General features: G+C 61.6%; 2 protein-coding genes across 2 annotated transcripts in view; both read left to right on the forward strand.

The window, feature by feature from the left end:
- Positions 1 to 88: 88 nt before the first annotated feature.
- On the forward strand, positions 89 to 4589 carry RIN1 (Ras and Rab interactor 1). The gene is made up of 10 exons (XM_004383902.2): positions 89 to 198; positions 327 to 507; positions 601 to 715; positions 805 to 877; positions 984 to 1075; positions 1190 to 1927; positions 2206 to 2511; positions 2715 to 2846; positions 3000 to 3151; positions 4149 to 4589. The coding sequence occupies exons 1-10, from the start codon at positions 113 to 115 to the stop codon at positions 4587 to 4589; spliced, it is 2316 nt and encodes a 771-aa protein (XP_004383959.1). The 5' UTR covers positions 89 to 112.
- A 3427-nt stretch (positions 4590 to 8016) lies between these two features.
- CD248 (CD248 molecule) overlaps positions 8017 to 16138 on the forward strand; it is a 10612-nt gene continuing 2490 nt past the window's right edge. The window contains exons 1-3 of the mRNA XM_004383903.1: positions 8017 to 8070; positions 11154 to 11218; positions 15674 to 15856. Coding sequence (XP_004383960.1) covers positions 8017 to 8070; positions 11154 to 11218; positions 15674 to 15856 — 302 coding nt within the window. The remainder of the gene's footprint in view (positions 8071 to 11153; positions 11219 to 15673; positions 15857 to 16138) is intronic.

Here is a 16138-nt window from a genome sequence, read left to right on the forward strand (position 1 = left end):
GCGCACCGCCCTCAGGAAGTGTTACTCACCGCCGGGAATGTGAGTGCCTGTGCCTTGGGGGCTGGCTTCTCTTCCAGCGTCCCGGCGGGAGCAGCCGGCTAAGCGCCCAGCCATGGAAGCCCCCAGGGAGTCGGGCGCAGGCCCCCTCGGAGCCACCAGCCTGGCCGGCCGCGCTCCTGCACACCTGGAGGGAGAAAAGTTAGTGAAGTTGGCAGGGCCGCAGGTGGGTGGAGGGAGGGCGAGGAGGGTTGGTGCAGGCCAAGGGCAGGAGCGCCCAGGCTGGGAGAGGGTCCTGCTGCCCGCTAGCTCAGTCTGCCCACTCCCAGGCCGGGCCCGGACCCACTGTACGACGTGCCCGCCGTCGGCGGAGGACAGACGGGCGGGCCGCCACGGCCTGGACGCACGGTGAGCCTTCGGGAGCGCCTGCTGCTCACCCGGCCGGTGTGGCTGCAGCTGCGGGCCAACGCGGCAGCCGCCCTGCACGTGCTCAGGACCGAGCCCCCAGGGGTGAGCGCTGCCCCGCCCCCCGAGACTGTCCAGCCGAGGGGTGGGGGAGGATGGGGCTGGAGGTCCCGTGCTGTCAACTCCTGTCCCCCGCAGACGTTCCTCGTGCGGAAATCCAACACTCGCCAGTGCCAAGCCCTGTGTGTGCGGCTGCCTGAGGCCAGCGGCCCGTCCTTCGTCTCTAGCCACTATATCTTGGAGCGCCCCGGGGGTGAGACTACTGGTCCGGCGGGAAGGAGCTGGGAGCGGCTGGTGGGGCGGGTTTCCCGGAGAACACCTCGCTCACTTCCCATCTCTCAGGCGTCTCCTTGGAGGGCTCAGAGCTCGTGTTCCCAGACCTGGTCCAACTCATCTGCGCCTACTGCCATTCCCGGTGAGTCTGCCCACGGGCGCCTGATGTCCGAGGGGCCCTGCAGGTCAGCCCCCGCAGACCCCAGAACCCCTCACTCCTGACTTTCTGCTCCCCTCTCTGGCCTCAGGGACATCCTTCTTCTCCCGCTCCGGCTCCCCAGAGCCATCCACCAGGCAGCCACCCACAAGGAGCTGGAGGCCATCTCCCATCTGGGCGTTGGTAAGGGCGTCTCTGCCACCCATTGAACGAATGGACACACTGAGCCCCAGAGGGGCGGGGAAGGCGTGCGGGGCTCTCCCAGGGTTGGGCCTTGACTTGGTGTCTCTTCTGCAGAGTTCTGGAGCTCCGCCCTCAACACCAAGGCTCAACGGGGCCTCGGGGAAGGCCCGCTGCTGCCCCGGCTGAAGCCCCGGTCCCCTCAAGAGCTGGACCAGGGCACCGGCACCGCCCTGTGCTTCTTCAACCCCCTGTTCCCTGGGGATCTGGGCCCCACCAAGCGGGAGAAATTCAAGAGGAGCTTCAAAGTGCGCGTGTCCACAGAGACCTCCAGCCCCCTGTCTCCACCGGCCGTGCCACCTCCCCCGGTCCCGGTGCTGCCAGGGGCTGCCCCCAGCCAGCCAGACAGGCTGCCCCCGCGCCAGCTGCTGCGGAGGGAGAGCTCAGTGGGCTACCGTGTGCCTGGGGGCACCGGCCCCAGCCTCCCGCCCTTGCCCTCCCTCCAGGAGGTGGACTGTGGCTCCCCCAGCAGCTCAGAGGAGGAGGTGCCACCGGGGGCCTGTGGGAGCCCAGTGACCTCCCCCAACCTGGGTCGCCGGCGGCCCCTGCTGCGCTCCATGAGTGCTGCCTTCTGCTCGCTCCTGGCGCCTGAGCGGCAGGTGGGCCGGGCAGCCACAGCGCTGATGCGGGACCGCCACACAGCGGTGGGCCAGCTGGTGCAGGACCTGCTGACGCAGGTGCGGGCAGGGCCCGGGCCCCGGGAGCTGCAGGGCGTCCGCGAGGCGCTGAGCCGGGCCCGGGCCATGCTGAGCGCTGAGCTGGGCCCCGAGAAGCTGCTGCCGCCCGAGAGACTGGGTAAGGTCCCCCCCAGAAGCCCCTATCTCGCCCTGGCTCTCCATAATCCCATCTCTTCCCCATTTGACTCTCCTCTCCACCGTTCCGCCTGCCTCCCGGGATCTGGTCTATGCTCTCCACCAGTCCAGTGAATTCCATCCCCACTTCTCCCCTACTCTCCAGACTCACCAAGATTCCTCCCCCTTTCCCTCCCTCTCCCTCCCTGGTTCTGCCCTTCTCCCCAGATGCTGCCCCCACCCCATCCTGACTCCCTGACCCCTGCTGGGTCTTCTCTGCAGAGTGCGTCCTGGAGAAGTCACTGCACCGCTCAGTGCTCAAGCCTCTCCGGCCCATCCTGGCCGCCCGCCTGCGGCGCCGGCTCTCTGCCGACGGCTCCCTGGGCCGCCTGGCCGAGGGCCTCCGCCTGGCCCGGGCGCAGGGCCCTGGTGCCTTTGGGGCTCGCCTGAGCCTACCCTCCCTGGTGGAGGTGGAGCAGGTGCGCCAGAAGCTGCTGCAGCTGCTCTGTGCCTACTCGCCCAGCGCCCAGGTCAAGCGGCTCCTACAGGCCTGCAAGCTGCTCTACACGGCCCTGAGGACCCACACAGGTGCGCCCCTCCCTCCTGCCTCACAGATGGGGAAACCGAGGCCCCTAGGGTAGAGCACCCTCTCCCCGGCCCCTCCACGTGGTGGCCATAGGGATCACCCCAAGGGCGCAGCAGGAGGGGGGTGTCACTTCTAAGACCAGCAGTGGGCCCTGACCCTGGGACCTCAGAGGAGCCTGAAGCCACGCCCCACCACGTCCCCACAGGGGAGGACACGGGTGCTGATGAGTTCCTGCCACTGCTGAGCCTGGTCCTGGCCCAGTGTGACCTTCCAGACCTGCTGCTGGAGGCCGAGTACATGTCGGAGCTGCTGGAGCCCACCCTGCTCACTGGAGAGGGTGAGGGGCCCCTTTCCCCTCCCTGCACCCCCCTCCCCAGGACCTCCTTGTCTGGGTGGGGCCCGAAACTTAACTGCTACCTGGGCCCTATTAAGCAGGGAAGAGCAGGTCACCCACTTCTAGGCTGAGCTGCCCTCTTCCCTTGTGCCCCAGGTGGCTACTACCTGACCAGCCTCTCAGCCAGCCTGGCCCTGCTGAGCAGCCTGGACCAGGCGCATGCCCTCCCGCTCAGCCCCTCCCAGGAGCTGCAGCGTGCCCTCAGCCTCTGGGAGCAGCGCCGCCTGCCGGCCACCCACAGCTTCCAGGTAACAGAGCCCTCCACACTGCCCACACCCAACTGTCCAGGCAAGAGGGGGGAAAGGGCTAGTCCAGAACAAGTATCAAGGCCACCCTTTCTAGAGAGAGGACGTACCACTGTGCCAAGTGCTTCAGGGGCATTATTGCTTGAATCTTCACAGCCTGGCGTGGGGGCAGCCTGTCCATATCGCTGGGGGCGGCCCTAGCAGCACCAGGACTGGGGAAGGCGGCGTGGCCAGTGGAGACAGGGGGCTGGGGTAGGGCCATTATTACCCCCATTGTACAGATGAGAAAACTGAGACATGACTTGGAGATAGAAAGAGGCACAGGTGGCAGGCTCAGGCCCAAAGTCCTGGCCTTCAGCCCCCCGCTGAGGCTCTGCCCACCCCCTCCTGCAGACAGGAGTGCAGCAGGCACCAGGCGAGGGCCTGGCCTCCAGCCCACGCTCCCCTCACCTCCCATCATCTGGGCTCAGGCCAGACCCCCTCCCTGTCCTCTCCATCCAGTCAAGGGGACCTTAGTTGAGAGTCCAGACTCTGTAGACAGATCCTGGGTTCAAATCCCGGCTCTGCTACTTCCTTGTTGTGAAACCTTGAGCAAGGTACATAACCTCTTTGTGCCTCAAATTTCTTACCCGTAAAATGGGTTAATAGTACCTACTTCCTGGGGCTGAGTTCTTGCAGGCCAAGTGCTGAGAATGGTGCCTGGTGCAGAGTGAGGCCACCTAAATGTCCCCTGTCATCGTTAGACTTGAAAGATCCCCCCAGGGGCCGTCCTTCCAGCCTGTAGCCCTGTGACCCACTGGCCCAACCACAGCTCTCCCTTCCTCAAAACCCACCTTGGTGCTCATCTGGTCCAAAAAGCTTTGACAGTTAGTTCTACACCCAGGTTATACCCACCCCACCCCCGTCCCTGCAGAGCCTAACCTGGGACCTTAGACTTTAGAGCCACTTATCTTCTACCAGACAGGCCTGAGGACTTGTTTTTGCTTCTCCTCCTGCACAGCACCTCCTCCGAGTAGCCTATCAGGACCCCAGTAGTGGCTGCACCTCCAAAACCCTGGCTGTATCCCCAGGGGCCTCCATTGCCACCCTCAGCCAGCTCTGTGCCACCAAGTTCCGAGTGACCCAGCCCGACACTTTCGGCCTCTTCCTGTACAAGGAGCAAGGCTACCACCGCCTGCCTCCTGGAGCCCTGGCCCACGGGCTTCCCACAACTGGCTACCTCGTCTACCGCCGGGCAGAGCGGCCTGAGGCCCCACCTGGGGCTGCAACAGAGGAGGGCAGGGGGCAGCCAGAGGCAGGGAACAGGAAGGAGGAGGAAGGAGCCCAAGGAGTTGGAGACACTGGGGTCAAAGCCAGCCCTGGGGACAGGGGGCAAGAGAATGAGGGCACTGTTGAGGGAAGGGAGGGCCAGGCCGCGGGAGGCCAGGAGGCCGAGTTGTAGCTGGAAGTGACCAGAGGGGCATATAGGGCGGGGGACTCTGAGCTACTAGGAAGGACTTTCAGAGAGGCAGCACTCCCAGCCAGGGCTGCAGCCTCCTTGGCCACCCCCCACCGGCCCCTCTCCTGTGTCTGCCACCACCTCTGTCTGGTGTGACCTCCGTGAGCCCAGCTGCTGGGGGATTGGAGTAAAGCTGAGGGTCCTGGGGGGGGGGCCCAGACCAAGTGTCCAAGGCCCATTGCCTCTTGTCCTTCTCCCCCAGCTGGAGGCCAGCGGTGCCCAGCAGTGTGTCAAGTCAGCCGAGGCCCAACCTCTGGCCATGGGGGAGGGGCTCTGTCCCAGCTCCCTTTGCACCTCCCCGCCACCGAGGGCACAGCCCAGGTCGGAGCTACTGGCCAAGCAGCCCCAGCAGGCTGAGGACTCCAAGTCCTGAAAGGCTCCAACCACTCCGTGGTGTCAGGAGGCTTCAGGGAGGCCACAGCGTGGCAGGAAGGGCCCAGGCCCAGCCCTGCCCGGGCACCTGGGGACAACTCTCCAAGCTTCAGTGTCTTCACCAGTGAAAGGGGGTGCACTGGCTGCCCTGCCTGTTTCCGGGAGTCAGAGGGGGCGCAATTGCTGCAAAGCTGAGCTCAGGCTGGGGAGGAGGTGGGTGTTAGCAACCCCTTCCACTAGCCCTGCTCTCCCTGGAGTCTGTTCTTTGCAGCCCCCACCCCAGGGATCTCACTGGCTGATGGGCGCCCTTCAGTTCAGGGGGGGTCATCCTACTGGAGATCAGCTCCCAGAAGAGAAAGCACCCCAGTTCCAGTCTTTCCCCAAGCTGGGAAGTCTGACACCCCAGGGGGAGGTAACATCCACCAATAGGGACACTTCCGCAGTAGGGGAGGGGGCTTGGAAACCATTTTCTGCACTTAACTTGTTTGGCCCTCACGAACAATTGGCTTATGGGCCCCACCAAGGTACAGAAAAGAAAGGTGACTCCTAAGACGTCACCCAGCAAGTCATTCGGGGTTCCTCTACCCCAAACCAGGGCCCTCGAGTCTAAGCCACAAACAAATTAAACCTCAAGGCTACTCATCCCCGAGGGGGGGGGGTGTCCGAACTGGCGGCAAATCTAAGCAAAGAATAATACCGACCACAAGGGGGCGCATATAGCCCAGGAAGCTGCTGAGAGAGTGACCCCGGGGGAGGGCAGCCCAGGGGCGGCGGCGGCGTGGGTGGTCATGGGCATAACGCTCTTGTGGTCGCCAGGCACAGGGACAGCGCGTGGTCCAAGGTGGCCGACCCTCGGACGCCATGTGAAGGAACTGTCTTCTGGTGGGGAGAGGACCCCAGCCAGTCTCAGAGGTGCTCCCCTCAAGCACTGGGCACAAAGGGACACCAACATTAATGTCAGACGTGGACACTGGTTTTCAGACAACTCCGATGCAGCCTAGGTGTGGGTCCCTCCCCACCTCGACCCTTCCCCCGCCCCTACCATGCTTCTTGCTGGTAGGGAGTGTCCTCTTCAACCTTTTGTTGGTCCTCCTCCCCCCTCCCCCAAGCACCCTACAGTGCTGAGCACTCCATGGGCGCTCAATAAATGTTGTTCACTGCTTGGAGTTTGATAACTAAGAGGGAGGGCCAGTGAGGTGGGAGCCTGGGGAGGGTAAGGGAGGTCTGGGCTCCGGGATCCAAACACAGGATGTACCAAGTTCAGTCCCAGAGGAAGGACCTGCAGTGGTTGCAGGGGGTGCTGGGAGAACCCGAGGGACCGGGGATGTGGAGCTGGTCTCAGTCTCACGGGAGGGGACCAGCCCAGCAGCTGCAAGCCCCTCTCACCCCATCACCTGCTGAGTCCTAATCCCCGCCTCTGGGAATTCAGATGCCCCCAGCAGTGGCTCATGGGAGCACTGCCCAGCCCTGCCTGCTGCCTGCGCTTCTGGTTTAGCTCCTTAAGAGAGCCTGATTGGTCAGGGGTCCAGGGAAGGTAAATGACCGCGACCAAGGTCATGATACAGGGGCTGAAGCTCCAAACAGGGCAGGCAATGAGAGGCCAGTCTAAGAGTGATCTAATCGTCCTCATTCTCCAGATGAGGAAACTGAGGTTTGCTCAGGGAAAGTGGCTTGTTTAAGGGCAAAGGGCTTGGACACTAGGCCTTGTGGCCTTTGGATTCTGCAGTCTTCCAAGACAGGGGGACTCATTCACTCATTCACTCAGCAACCATCTGTCGTGTGTCCGCGGGGACGAAGCACCAAGCACCCACAGCCCCAGCCAAGTGCAAACAGGTCAGATCTCTCCACCTTTGCTCTGGGATCCGAGCAATAACTGAGAGCCTACTGTGGAGTCCCTGGGTGGTGCAAACAGCTACTGGGCTTGGCTGCTAACTGAAAGGTTTGTGGTTCAAGTCCACCCAGAGGTGCCTCGGAAGGAAAGCCTGGCAATCTACTTCCAAAAAGTCAGCCACTGAAAACCCTATGGGGTCGCCATGAGTCCGAATCAACTCCATGACAACTGGTACTGGTATTGTGTGCTAGATACTCTGCCTCCCCTGCCACCACACCCACCTCTGTCCTCAGGGAAGAGGAAGCCCAGACTCTGAGAGGTGAGCTGCCTTGTCCAGCAGGACTGGAACCCCAAGAAGCAGCGAAGTCATTTCCTCACCTGGAAGTGTTGCACTTATCACCTGAAGTCACTGGAGTGTGTGTTTATCTGTTGTCAGTCTCCCCCACTAGAATGCCAGCGCCAAGTCGGCCTTGTTCCCAGCTAACTCTCGGGGGCCTAGAACAATGCCTGGCCAGGAATTGGCACGGAGTAAATATATGTGGAATGATGGATTCAGGAAGACTCAGCCAGAACGTTTCCTGCAGTTCCTGGGGCGCGGGCCGCGCATCCTCCATCGCTGCCACCAGGGGGCGAGCGTGTCCCGTTCCCAGCCATAGGCCGAATCCCCTTCTCCAGGGAGCCCCCTCCCCGCCAGGGGACCCAGGGGACTCCGTGGGCCGGCACCCGGCCAGCTTCGGGGAAGGAAGCAGTCCCGCAGTGAGGTCCCAGGGCCATCCTTCGAATGAAGTCCTGCAAATGAGGGAGGAGCTGCCCATCCCGGGTCCCAGCCCCAGGCAGGCCCTGAGGCGGGAATTCCAGTCCTGCCCTGGCCAGGGCCCAAGGGTGGCCTGAGAGGGGACCCTGGGGTGGTGGGGAAGAAGACAGTCACTGAGACCCACACTGAGGGGACTCGGGGGCATCAGGACACTTGTGGACAGTCTTGTGGTCACACGTAAAGTGTGACTGCTGTGGTCCCTCATTCCCCTGTGTCCCCCACTGGCCACACACGGGACGACACCCTGACCCACCCTGCCATGGCCTCGTAACCCGTGTCCATTCCCACAGTCTGACACACAGTCGTGATGATCACACACCCTGGCCCACGTTCACAGCATGTGATACACCGCTATGGACACGTACAGGAGCCCCGGCAGCCCCACGTTCCCGGGAACACCCACAGGGGTAGGAACACCCTGACCCTGTTAGCCGCTCATCCCCTGTGGGGGGTGGGACACTGACTCTTCTCCGAGTTACACCCTGACACCGGCCAAACACCCACTCAGACATTCCAGCTATGCAGACTCCCAGATGCTTCCTTGACACCCACCCTCTCTGGTTCCGTGTGACTTCCCAACACATTCTCGGTGACAGGCTGCCACAGAGACACATGGTGGCATGCTGATGACATACACACACGGGTCAGTCTGCCACATACTCAGAGACAGGCTGAAACAGAGACACGTGGTGGCCTGCTACACAGGGACTCCCTGACACACGCCTATACCGCAGAACTGCCACGGGCAGACACAGCCACATACACTCTCCCAAGACGCAGCCACAAGCTTCCTCCAGCCGCTCTGCCCAAGCACAGGGAGCTCAAACACACACACACACACAGAAACCCAAACTCAGAGACGCACACAGACACTGAGACAAAGACACACACGGACAGACGCACACACAAACTCAGAGGCGCACAGTCACACACGGAGACACAGACACAGATACACACAGCGACACACAGACACGCTTTTTTTTATTTTTGAGCTCAGAGAAGAGGCCCAAGGCCCTCTCCTGACTAACCTCATGGCTAGCCCTGGCCTATAGCTCCCGTACTCATCCACCCACCCCACGGTGGAGCCTGGTGGGGGCTGTGAGTTGCTCAGAAGACCCCCACGAGGGAGGTGGTGACCCCACTAGCCAGGCAGGAGGCAGAGGCAGGCAGTGCTGGGTGGGGAGGCCTGAGCTCACCAGATTCCAGCTGGGGTGATTCACGGAAGCGCCTGGGGAGGGTCTAGGAGGGGGCACTGGCCCAGGGGCCAGAGCTTTGGAGGCCTGCGTGGGCTTTGGACTAGAGGGTCTTGGGTCCAGAACAAGTCTCGAGTCTGGGAGGGGGGCTTCCTGAGGGGGTGGCAGGGCCCGAAGAGATGCCTGCTGGGCCTGGATCCTGGGAAGGGCTCCTCCAGACAGAGAGCTGAGCCCCAGGATGAGACAATCGGCCCCTCCCATTCACCCCACCCAAGGGCCTGGGCCCCTGACCCCACTCCTTCCTGGCCTCAACAGTTGGGTGTCTTTAGCAGGATGTAGGTCAAGGGTGGGGGCAGGAGGGGTGACCTTCACGGCCTATCTTGGCCCCTTGGGCCCTTGGGCAGACGGTCAGAGTAGACCCCAGAGGCCCCGAGGGGCTGGGCCTGGCTTGGCCCTGTCGGTGCTGACAGGGTTACAGACCCGCGCAGCCCTGCCAGGGGAGGCCTCTGCCAGAGGCGAGAGTGAGGAGAACGAGAGCACAAGGCTGTCCCAGCGCCAGGGATGCTTTCCTGCTGAGATTGAGCCCTCTGCTCCTGCCACCGTCAGAGCCCCTGCCTCCCCGGGCTGATGCTCAGAGGAGGTGGGGGCCGCTGGGGCCCAGGCCAGGCTGCCTCTGCAGGGTGACAGGAAGGAAGGATGAGGCTGGGGGCAGGCCAGGGGCACAGGAAGTGCCTTTCTTGGAACTTTGCACCAAAATAGTCTGTTCTGTCCCTACTCAGGGTCTAGTGTCCCACGGGGGAGGTGTGGGTCACCAGGGAGGGGCCTAAGCCGACCTTAGTGTGGCTCTTGCTCCCCCCCTCCCCACCCCCCGTCTGCCCCCGCCACGGCCTCTGCTCCACTTTGAAGTCCCAACATAAATATCATGTCTGCCTGGGTTCCCCTTCCCAGGCTGGTCACAGACCCCAGACCTGGCTCTCACCCCAGCCAGCCCTGGGGGGTACCGTGCGAGGGGAGCGGAGGGAGGTCAGGACCACCCAGGGACAGTGACAAGCCAGTGACCCTGGAGACAGAAACAGAGAGACAGATGGGGAGAAACTCTGGAGGCAGGGGAAGGACAGGAGCGGCAGAGAATGACGAGACAGAGACAGAGAGACAGACCAGAGACCAAGGAGAGGACAGTCCTGGTGACGGGGAAAACCCCAGACACAGAGAGGGGACAGAGAGGGAGCAAGAGGAACAGGGAGAAAGAGAAGAGTGAGACTCAAGGTCCCTGGGGACAGAGAGGGCAGGAAGAGGAGGGCCCTGGACATAAATAAGTGGAGAAAAAGTAAGAGGGAGCAGAGAAAGTTCCAGAGGTGGAGTGTGGGGGCTGAGCCTGGGGTAGCAGTGGGAAGGATGTGGTACAAAGAGAACCCCCCTGGAAGTCAGGTGACCAACCTACCCAGTTTACTCAGGACACGGGAATCCCAGTGCCGAAATCAGGAAGTCCTCAGCAAACTGGGCCAAGTTGGTCACCCTAGGTGGCAACTTCTGGCACACGCCACAGGGGTCAGAGAGTCCACTCCCACAGGTACCCTCTGCACAGATGAGGAAACTGAAGCCCCGAGAGGGCCGGCTGGAACTTCCCTGGAGCGCACTGCAAGGCTGGCCCTGGGATACAGGCTCTTCTGCCTCTTCCCACGGAGCCAAGGCTGAAGGGGATGAGAGCGGAGGACAACAGCTGAGGGACAGGAGGCCCCCAGGCTCACTCTCCCTGCAGTCGCTCCCAAGAGCTCCTGGCCTGGCCCTGGAGGCCTAGACTTCGGTACCAGTCCATGCACTGCCCTGCTTATGGGGGGGATCTCGGGCAAGCCCTGCTCTCTCTGGGCGCTGGATCGGGAGGGGTGGTTCTGGGCCCTTCCGGCCCCGATGTGGGCAGACGTGGCCAGATGGTCAGGTCAGGTGTCTGCCAGGAGGCAGAACAGGGCCTCAGCTGGGCCCAGGCTGGGCAATCTGGGGGCAGCCATATGCTTCTCCCCTCCCAGCCGGGGGCACAGGTGTGGGCACGCTGGGACATACATGTCACCCAGATGTGCACACCCACACCACGCCAGGCATGTGCAAACACACGTGTGCACACACAGGTGGTGGCACGGACACCCAGTTACACTCATGTGCACGGTCTCTCTCCATGGCAAGGACACCCCCATCTCCCTCCAGCTGTTACAATCCTTTACCCCCAGGGGTCAGCCTGGTCTGGACAACATTCCGTCTTCCTGGGCCCCACCTCCCCAAGCCTGTTTCTCTGCCCTCTCCAGGCCCCAGTTCCCCACCCCTCTTCCCAGGCCTCTTCCCCCAAGAAGCACACAGGCTTCGCCTACAAGTGGGGAGGGAAGGAGGCTTCCCCTCCCTCCCCTCCCTCCCAGAGCCCCCTCCTCTTCCCTCCCAGCCTGCCTGGCCTAGGGACCTCACCCACCTCCCCTCCCCCAGCTCCCACCCAAGACTAGGCGCCTCCCACCCACCCATCAGCCCTTCCTCTTGACAGCCCAAAGGCGGGTGGTTTGGGAAGAATTTAGAAATGGAGGGAGGTGGGGGATGGGGACAAAGGAAAGAAGTAAAGGAGGTGATTTGTACACAAAGCAATGTGCTGGCTCAGCGGCCTGGCACGCCAAGGCTCACAAGGACGCCTGCCCGGGGCGCCCCCCATCGCTCTCGACTCCCCCACTCTGGCTGTTCCGCTGGGCCTCTCCGGGCCAGCCCCTCTGCAGGCCGCCTTCGCCCTCACCCCCACGGGCCCACACACTGCATCCCAAACCACCAGGCCTTGTGCTTGTCCCAGTAGCTGGAAGACAAGACTCCTTCTAGCGAGCGCGCTTCTGTCTTCATGCCCCTCTCAAGGGAAGCTCTCCCCATCTGGGCCTTGATCAGAGCAGGGAACCTCAGCCCCCTGACCACCAGCCCCAAATGTGAGCTGAACCCAGTGCCCTGGCTTGGAAAGTGCACTGTCCCCCGTCCCCAGCCTCTATCTCTATCCCTTATCAGGGCCCAGCAGAGAAAATAGGCTGTTTGATACCTGGGGAAGCTTCACACGATCCCTGCCAGTGGCCATCCCAAGCTGTCTCTCTCCACTGGGCTGTGCTCCTTCAGATCCCTAGAGTTACATCCCGAGCATGGGTTCGTCCTGGTGGCTGCTCTAGATGAATCAGAACCCCCACTTCTGCTGATATTCCTCTATCCAACCATGTGTCTATTCATACATCTTCTCATTCCACACACCCATCCACTTACCCATCTATCCATCCAGCCAGTCATTCATTCCTACATCCATCCATCTATCCATCTGTCCACCCGTCCATCTGTCCACCCATCCTCTCACCCAATCATCCTTCCATCTATCCATCCATCCGTCCATCTACCCACCCATCCATCGATTCACCCATCCATCATCCATCCACCCATCCTCCCACCTAACCATCCTTCCGTTTATCCATCCACCCATCCATTCATCCATCCACCCGTTCATCCGTCTGTCCATCCATCCATCCACCTACCCACCCTCCAAGCGTTTAGTGCATCAGTTAGCATCTTCTCTGTGCTATGGGGGGACCAAAATGAGTCACGCTCAACCAACCTAGGAGGAAACATAAGACGCCAACCAGCTCTCACTCTGCCTCCCTAGCTCCTCACCTCCAGATCCCTGATGCTATGCCTATCCCATGTGGGGCAGACTCAACCCCACCTCTCCCACACGGAGGGGGCAAATGAGTGCCAGGCATTTTCCCAAACTGGGCACCCAGGTGCATCCCCAAGACTCATTCTCTGCCCACCAAACCCTCAGCATTGTTGGGGTAGAGTTGCCCCTGTGGTCTGGGCTCTGACTTCCCTCCATTCCCAAGTAGGACCAGCCAGAACATCTGGAATTTGGCCTTTGACCGTCCTCCTCCTGCTTCCCTTGTCTGACCCCCAATTCCTTACCCCTAAGGAGACCGGGGTCCTGACCTCCAATCTGACCCACCCACTTGCCAGACGGCCTACAGCCTCCCCTTGGCCGCCCCAGCACCGGCCATTGCCCAGATCATGACTGGGCTCGCCACACCCTTGGAGCGGGCTCCCACCCGCCCTGAGGAGCCTCCAGAGGCTGCCTCCCCCAGCCCGGCCCGCCCTGCTGCCCGGCTTTCCAGCCAGCTCCCCTCCCCTCTCCCAGACTATTGCAACAGTCTCCTAACTGGTCCCTGGCCTCCCTCCACCCGCCACACACCAGCCCCAGAGATCTCTCATCATGCCTCCACGATGGAGGACCAGCCTTTAGGGGCAGCTCAGCGCCTTCCAAGCCAGGCCCCAATCCCTTTCTGGTATTCTCTCTCCCACGCCTTCTAGATGTCCCTCACTCCAGGCCCGCAGAGTCTTCTGCATTCTCCAGACATATCTTGAGCACTCCCATCTCAGGACCTTCCTCTGGGTGTGCCTTCTTCCTGTCACACCTTCCTCCCACCTTCACGTCAACAGCTCCCTAGGCCCTGTCTCTCAGGGGGGCTGGCTGTGTCACAACGTGCCCACCTCACAGGCTCCTCAGGGTGCCGAGCAAAGAGATCACTGGAGTAGGAGTCAGGAGGCCTTGGCTCTAGCCCCAGCCTGGCAAATGACTTGCTCTCAGACTCCCTGGATCTCAGTTTCCCCAACTGCAAAATAACTGGCTGATTTTCAGACATCTCCCAGTTCTAGGGTAGTCTGACTTGAAGGCTGGGCATGTGTGCGGAGCAGGTGGGCTTTGGTTGCAAGCAAAATCACCCAGAGAAAGGCCCTGCACTTCCCCTTGCCTATGAGCGGCAGCCATGGGCTTGGTGCTTTTTAGGCACTGGGAGTGCAGCAGGGAACAAGACAATGACCTGCTCTCATGGAGCTAACAGTCTCGTAGGGCAGGAGTTCCCAACCAGGGGCAATGTTGCCCCCCAAGAGCCATTTGGCGATGTCTGGAGACAGTTTTTGTTGCCACTGCTGGGGAGATGCTACTGGCTTCTAGTGGGTAGGAGCCAAGGATGATGCTAAACATCCTACAGTGCACAGCCTGGATCCCACTGCAAAGAATTATCCAACCTGAATATCAAGGTGGAGAAACCCTGGGCTAGGGAGGTTCAGGCCATAATCAAATCAACAAGTAAATATATACCATGCCAGCTCAGGATAAGTGCAAAGGAAGAAAATGGAGCAAGATCAGGGGGTCGGGGAGTCCCAGGGGAGGTGGGGGCTCTGATGCTTGAGCAGAGAGGCCTGAAGGAAGTGGGTGGTTATTGTACAAAGAGCGCAGCAGGCAAGGGGAACAGTCAGAGCAAAGGCCCTGAGGTAGACGTGTGCCTATGGGCTTGAGGAACAGCAAGGAGCCAGAGTGGCTGGAGCAGGGCAAGCGAGGGGGATGAGAGGGCTAGGGGCAGGTCACACAGGCCCAGGGGCCATGGCCGGACCTTGGCCTTTCCTCCAAGTGAGATGGGGCCTGGGAGGGTTCTGAGCAGAGGGATCGAATCTGACTCAGGTTATAAAAGGATCCCTCTGGCTGGCTGTCGTGTGGAGAGGGATATAGAAGGCTGGAGGGACAGCAGAGGCCAGGGAAAAGCTGTCGCAGGAACTGGGACAGGAGACGATAGTGGCCTGGGCTGGTGGCAAAGAAGGTGGTGACAAGTGGCTGGATGCTGGATCTATTCAAATCCAATGGGATTTGCTGTGAGATTGGACTTGGGGTGTGGGAGAGAGAGGAGTCGACGATGATCTCAAGGTTTGGGGCCTGAGCCAGAGGAAGGATGAATTGCCCCATATTGACTTGCCGCTCCCAAAAGGGGGAAATTTCTGTGTGCTTCACCGTCCTAGACCTGGTGAGAAGGAACTCCTGGGCAACTGGCAAGAGCTCCTTATGCTGGGAGCTGGCTGGGTCTGCAAGCTCCACCCAGGATCTGTTAGGTGGTCCCCCACCCCTACCCTGATTTGCTCAGAAGACTAAGGAACAGTTGCCTCGTGTTCTGCAGCTGACAAAGCACATTTGCAAACACTGAGCGCTGTGATACAATAGCCCTGGGGAGCTGAGAGGCCACGACACATTATCCCCCGTTTGTAAATAAGAGAAATGGAGGCCCAGAGAGGGTCAGTGACTTCCCCCAGGTCACACAGCAGATCAGAGGCTGAGGGGGAAGTTGGACCAGGGCAGCGGCTCAAACATCTGCTGAGTGCAGTGGGTGTGCAGGGGTTAACCCGCCAACCAGCTCCCCAGGGACCTTCAGGGGATGGGCTCAGCCACAGGCTTCTAGGAGGGGCGGGAAGAGGGCCCAGGCCAGGCCCACGCAGCAGGCCCTGGGGGCAGGGAGGGCTCCACACACATGCACACGTGACGCTCGTGTCACATACACATGTGTGTCATTGTGAGTCCAGTGCCCATACATGGCCTCGAACCAGTCCCCTCACAGCCAGCTCTGCTCACCCTGAGTGAAGCCCAGCCCCCTCCCCCAGGAACCCTTCCCTCCTGCAGCAGGAGCCCACAGAGGCATTTCCTGTTTGGGGGCTGCCTCCTCCCCGTCTAAGCCCAGGTTCCCAGGGCCCCAGGCTGAGCAGGGGTGAAGGGAGGGCAGCCCCCTGCCCCTCCTCTGTTAGTCCTCTCTGCTCCCACCCACTGGCCCCAAGAAGCTAGGGGTGGGGGAGGTTGAGGCAGGGGCTTAGTCTATAAGTGAGGAGTCGAGGCGAGGCTGTCCATGGCCAAGGGAGCAAGGAGGTTCCCATTCCGGGCCTGCACACCCATGTGAGGGACTTCATGTTAGGGCATGTAGAATGTCACACTATCTTTGTGCGTGCAACTTAGGGGCTTAGCAGGTCACAGCGTGTGCCTGCGTGGGAAGGAGGCTGCAGGCCAGCGTCGGTCCACCGTGAGGCCAAGGGCTCAGCAGGTCCGAGCCAAGGGACAGGGTGTTGGGGGCAATGCCCTTGCTGTTGAGGAGCCGGCAGCAGAGGAGCGAGCACACGGCGCCGAACGGAATGGGTTAGGGTATGTTTCCACGTGGATGGCAGGCAGTCGAGCGGAGAGACGGTTCCCCGTGTGATGAGGTCGTGTGTCCGGATCTGGGTCTGTGGGTCTCTGGAAAGAGCTCGCCCCACCTCCACCCCAGCCCCGACTGCGCGGGAGTTTTCAGAGGGAGGGTCGAGCCAGCCTTCTCAGGCCTCTCCCCTCCCAGACTCCCAGCCTTGCCCCTCCTCCCCGCCCCCGTCCCTCACCGCTCCCCCAGGACCCCCACCACCTTACCCGCCCGCCCGCTTCCTGCTCCGGCGG

Source organism: Trichechus manatus, unplaced genomic scaffold (assembly GCF_000243295.1).
Source record: "Trichechus manatus latirostris isolate Lorelei unplaced genomic scaffold, TriManLat1.0 scaffold00113, whole genome shotgun sequence".
NCBI lineage: Eukaryota > Metazoa > Chordata > Mammalia > Sirenia > Trichechidae > Trichechus > Trichechus manatus.

Excerpts from the sequence above, each read along its gene's own strand:
- RIN1 (XM_004383902.2), top strand. The coding sequence starts at position 113 with ATGGAAGCCCCCAGGGAGTCGGGCGCAGGCCCCCTCGGAGCCACCAGC. Across the intron at positions 199-326 it reads GCACACCTGGAGGGAGAAAA|GCCGGGCCCGGACCCACTGT; the intron begins GTTAGTGAAGTT and ends GCCCACTCCCAG. Across the intron at positions 2,847-2,999 it reads CACCCTGCTCACTGGAGAGG|GTGGCTACTACCTGACCAGC; the intron begins GTGAGGGGCCCC and ends CTTGTGCCCCAG.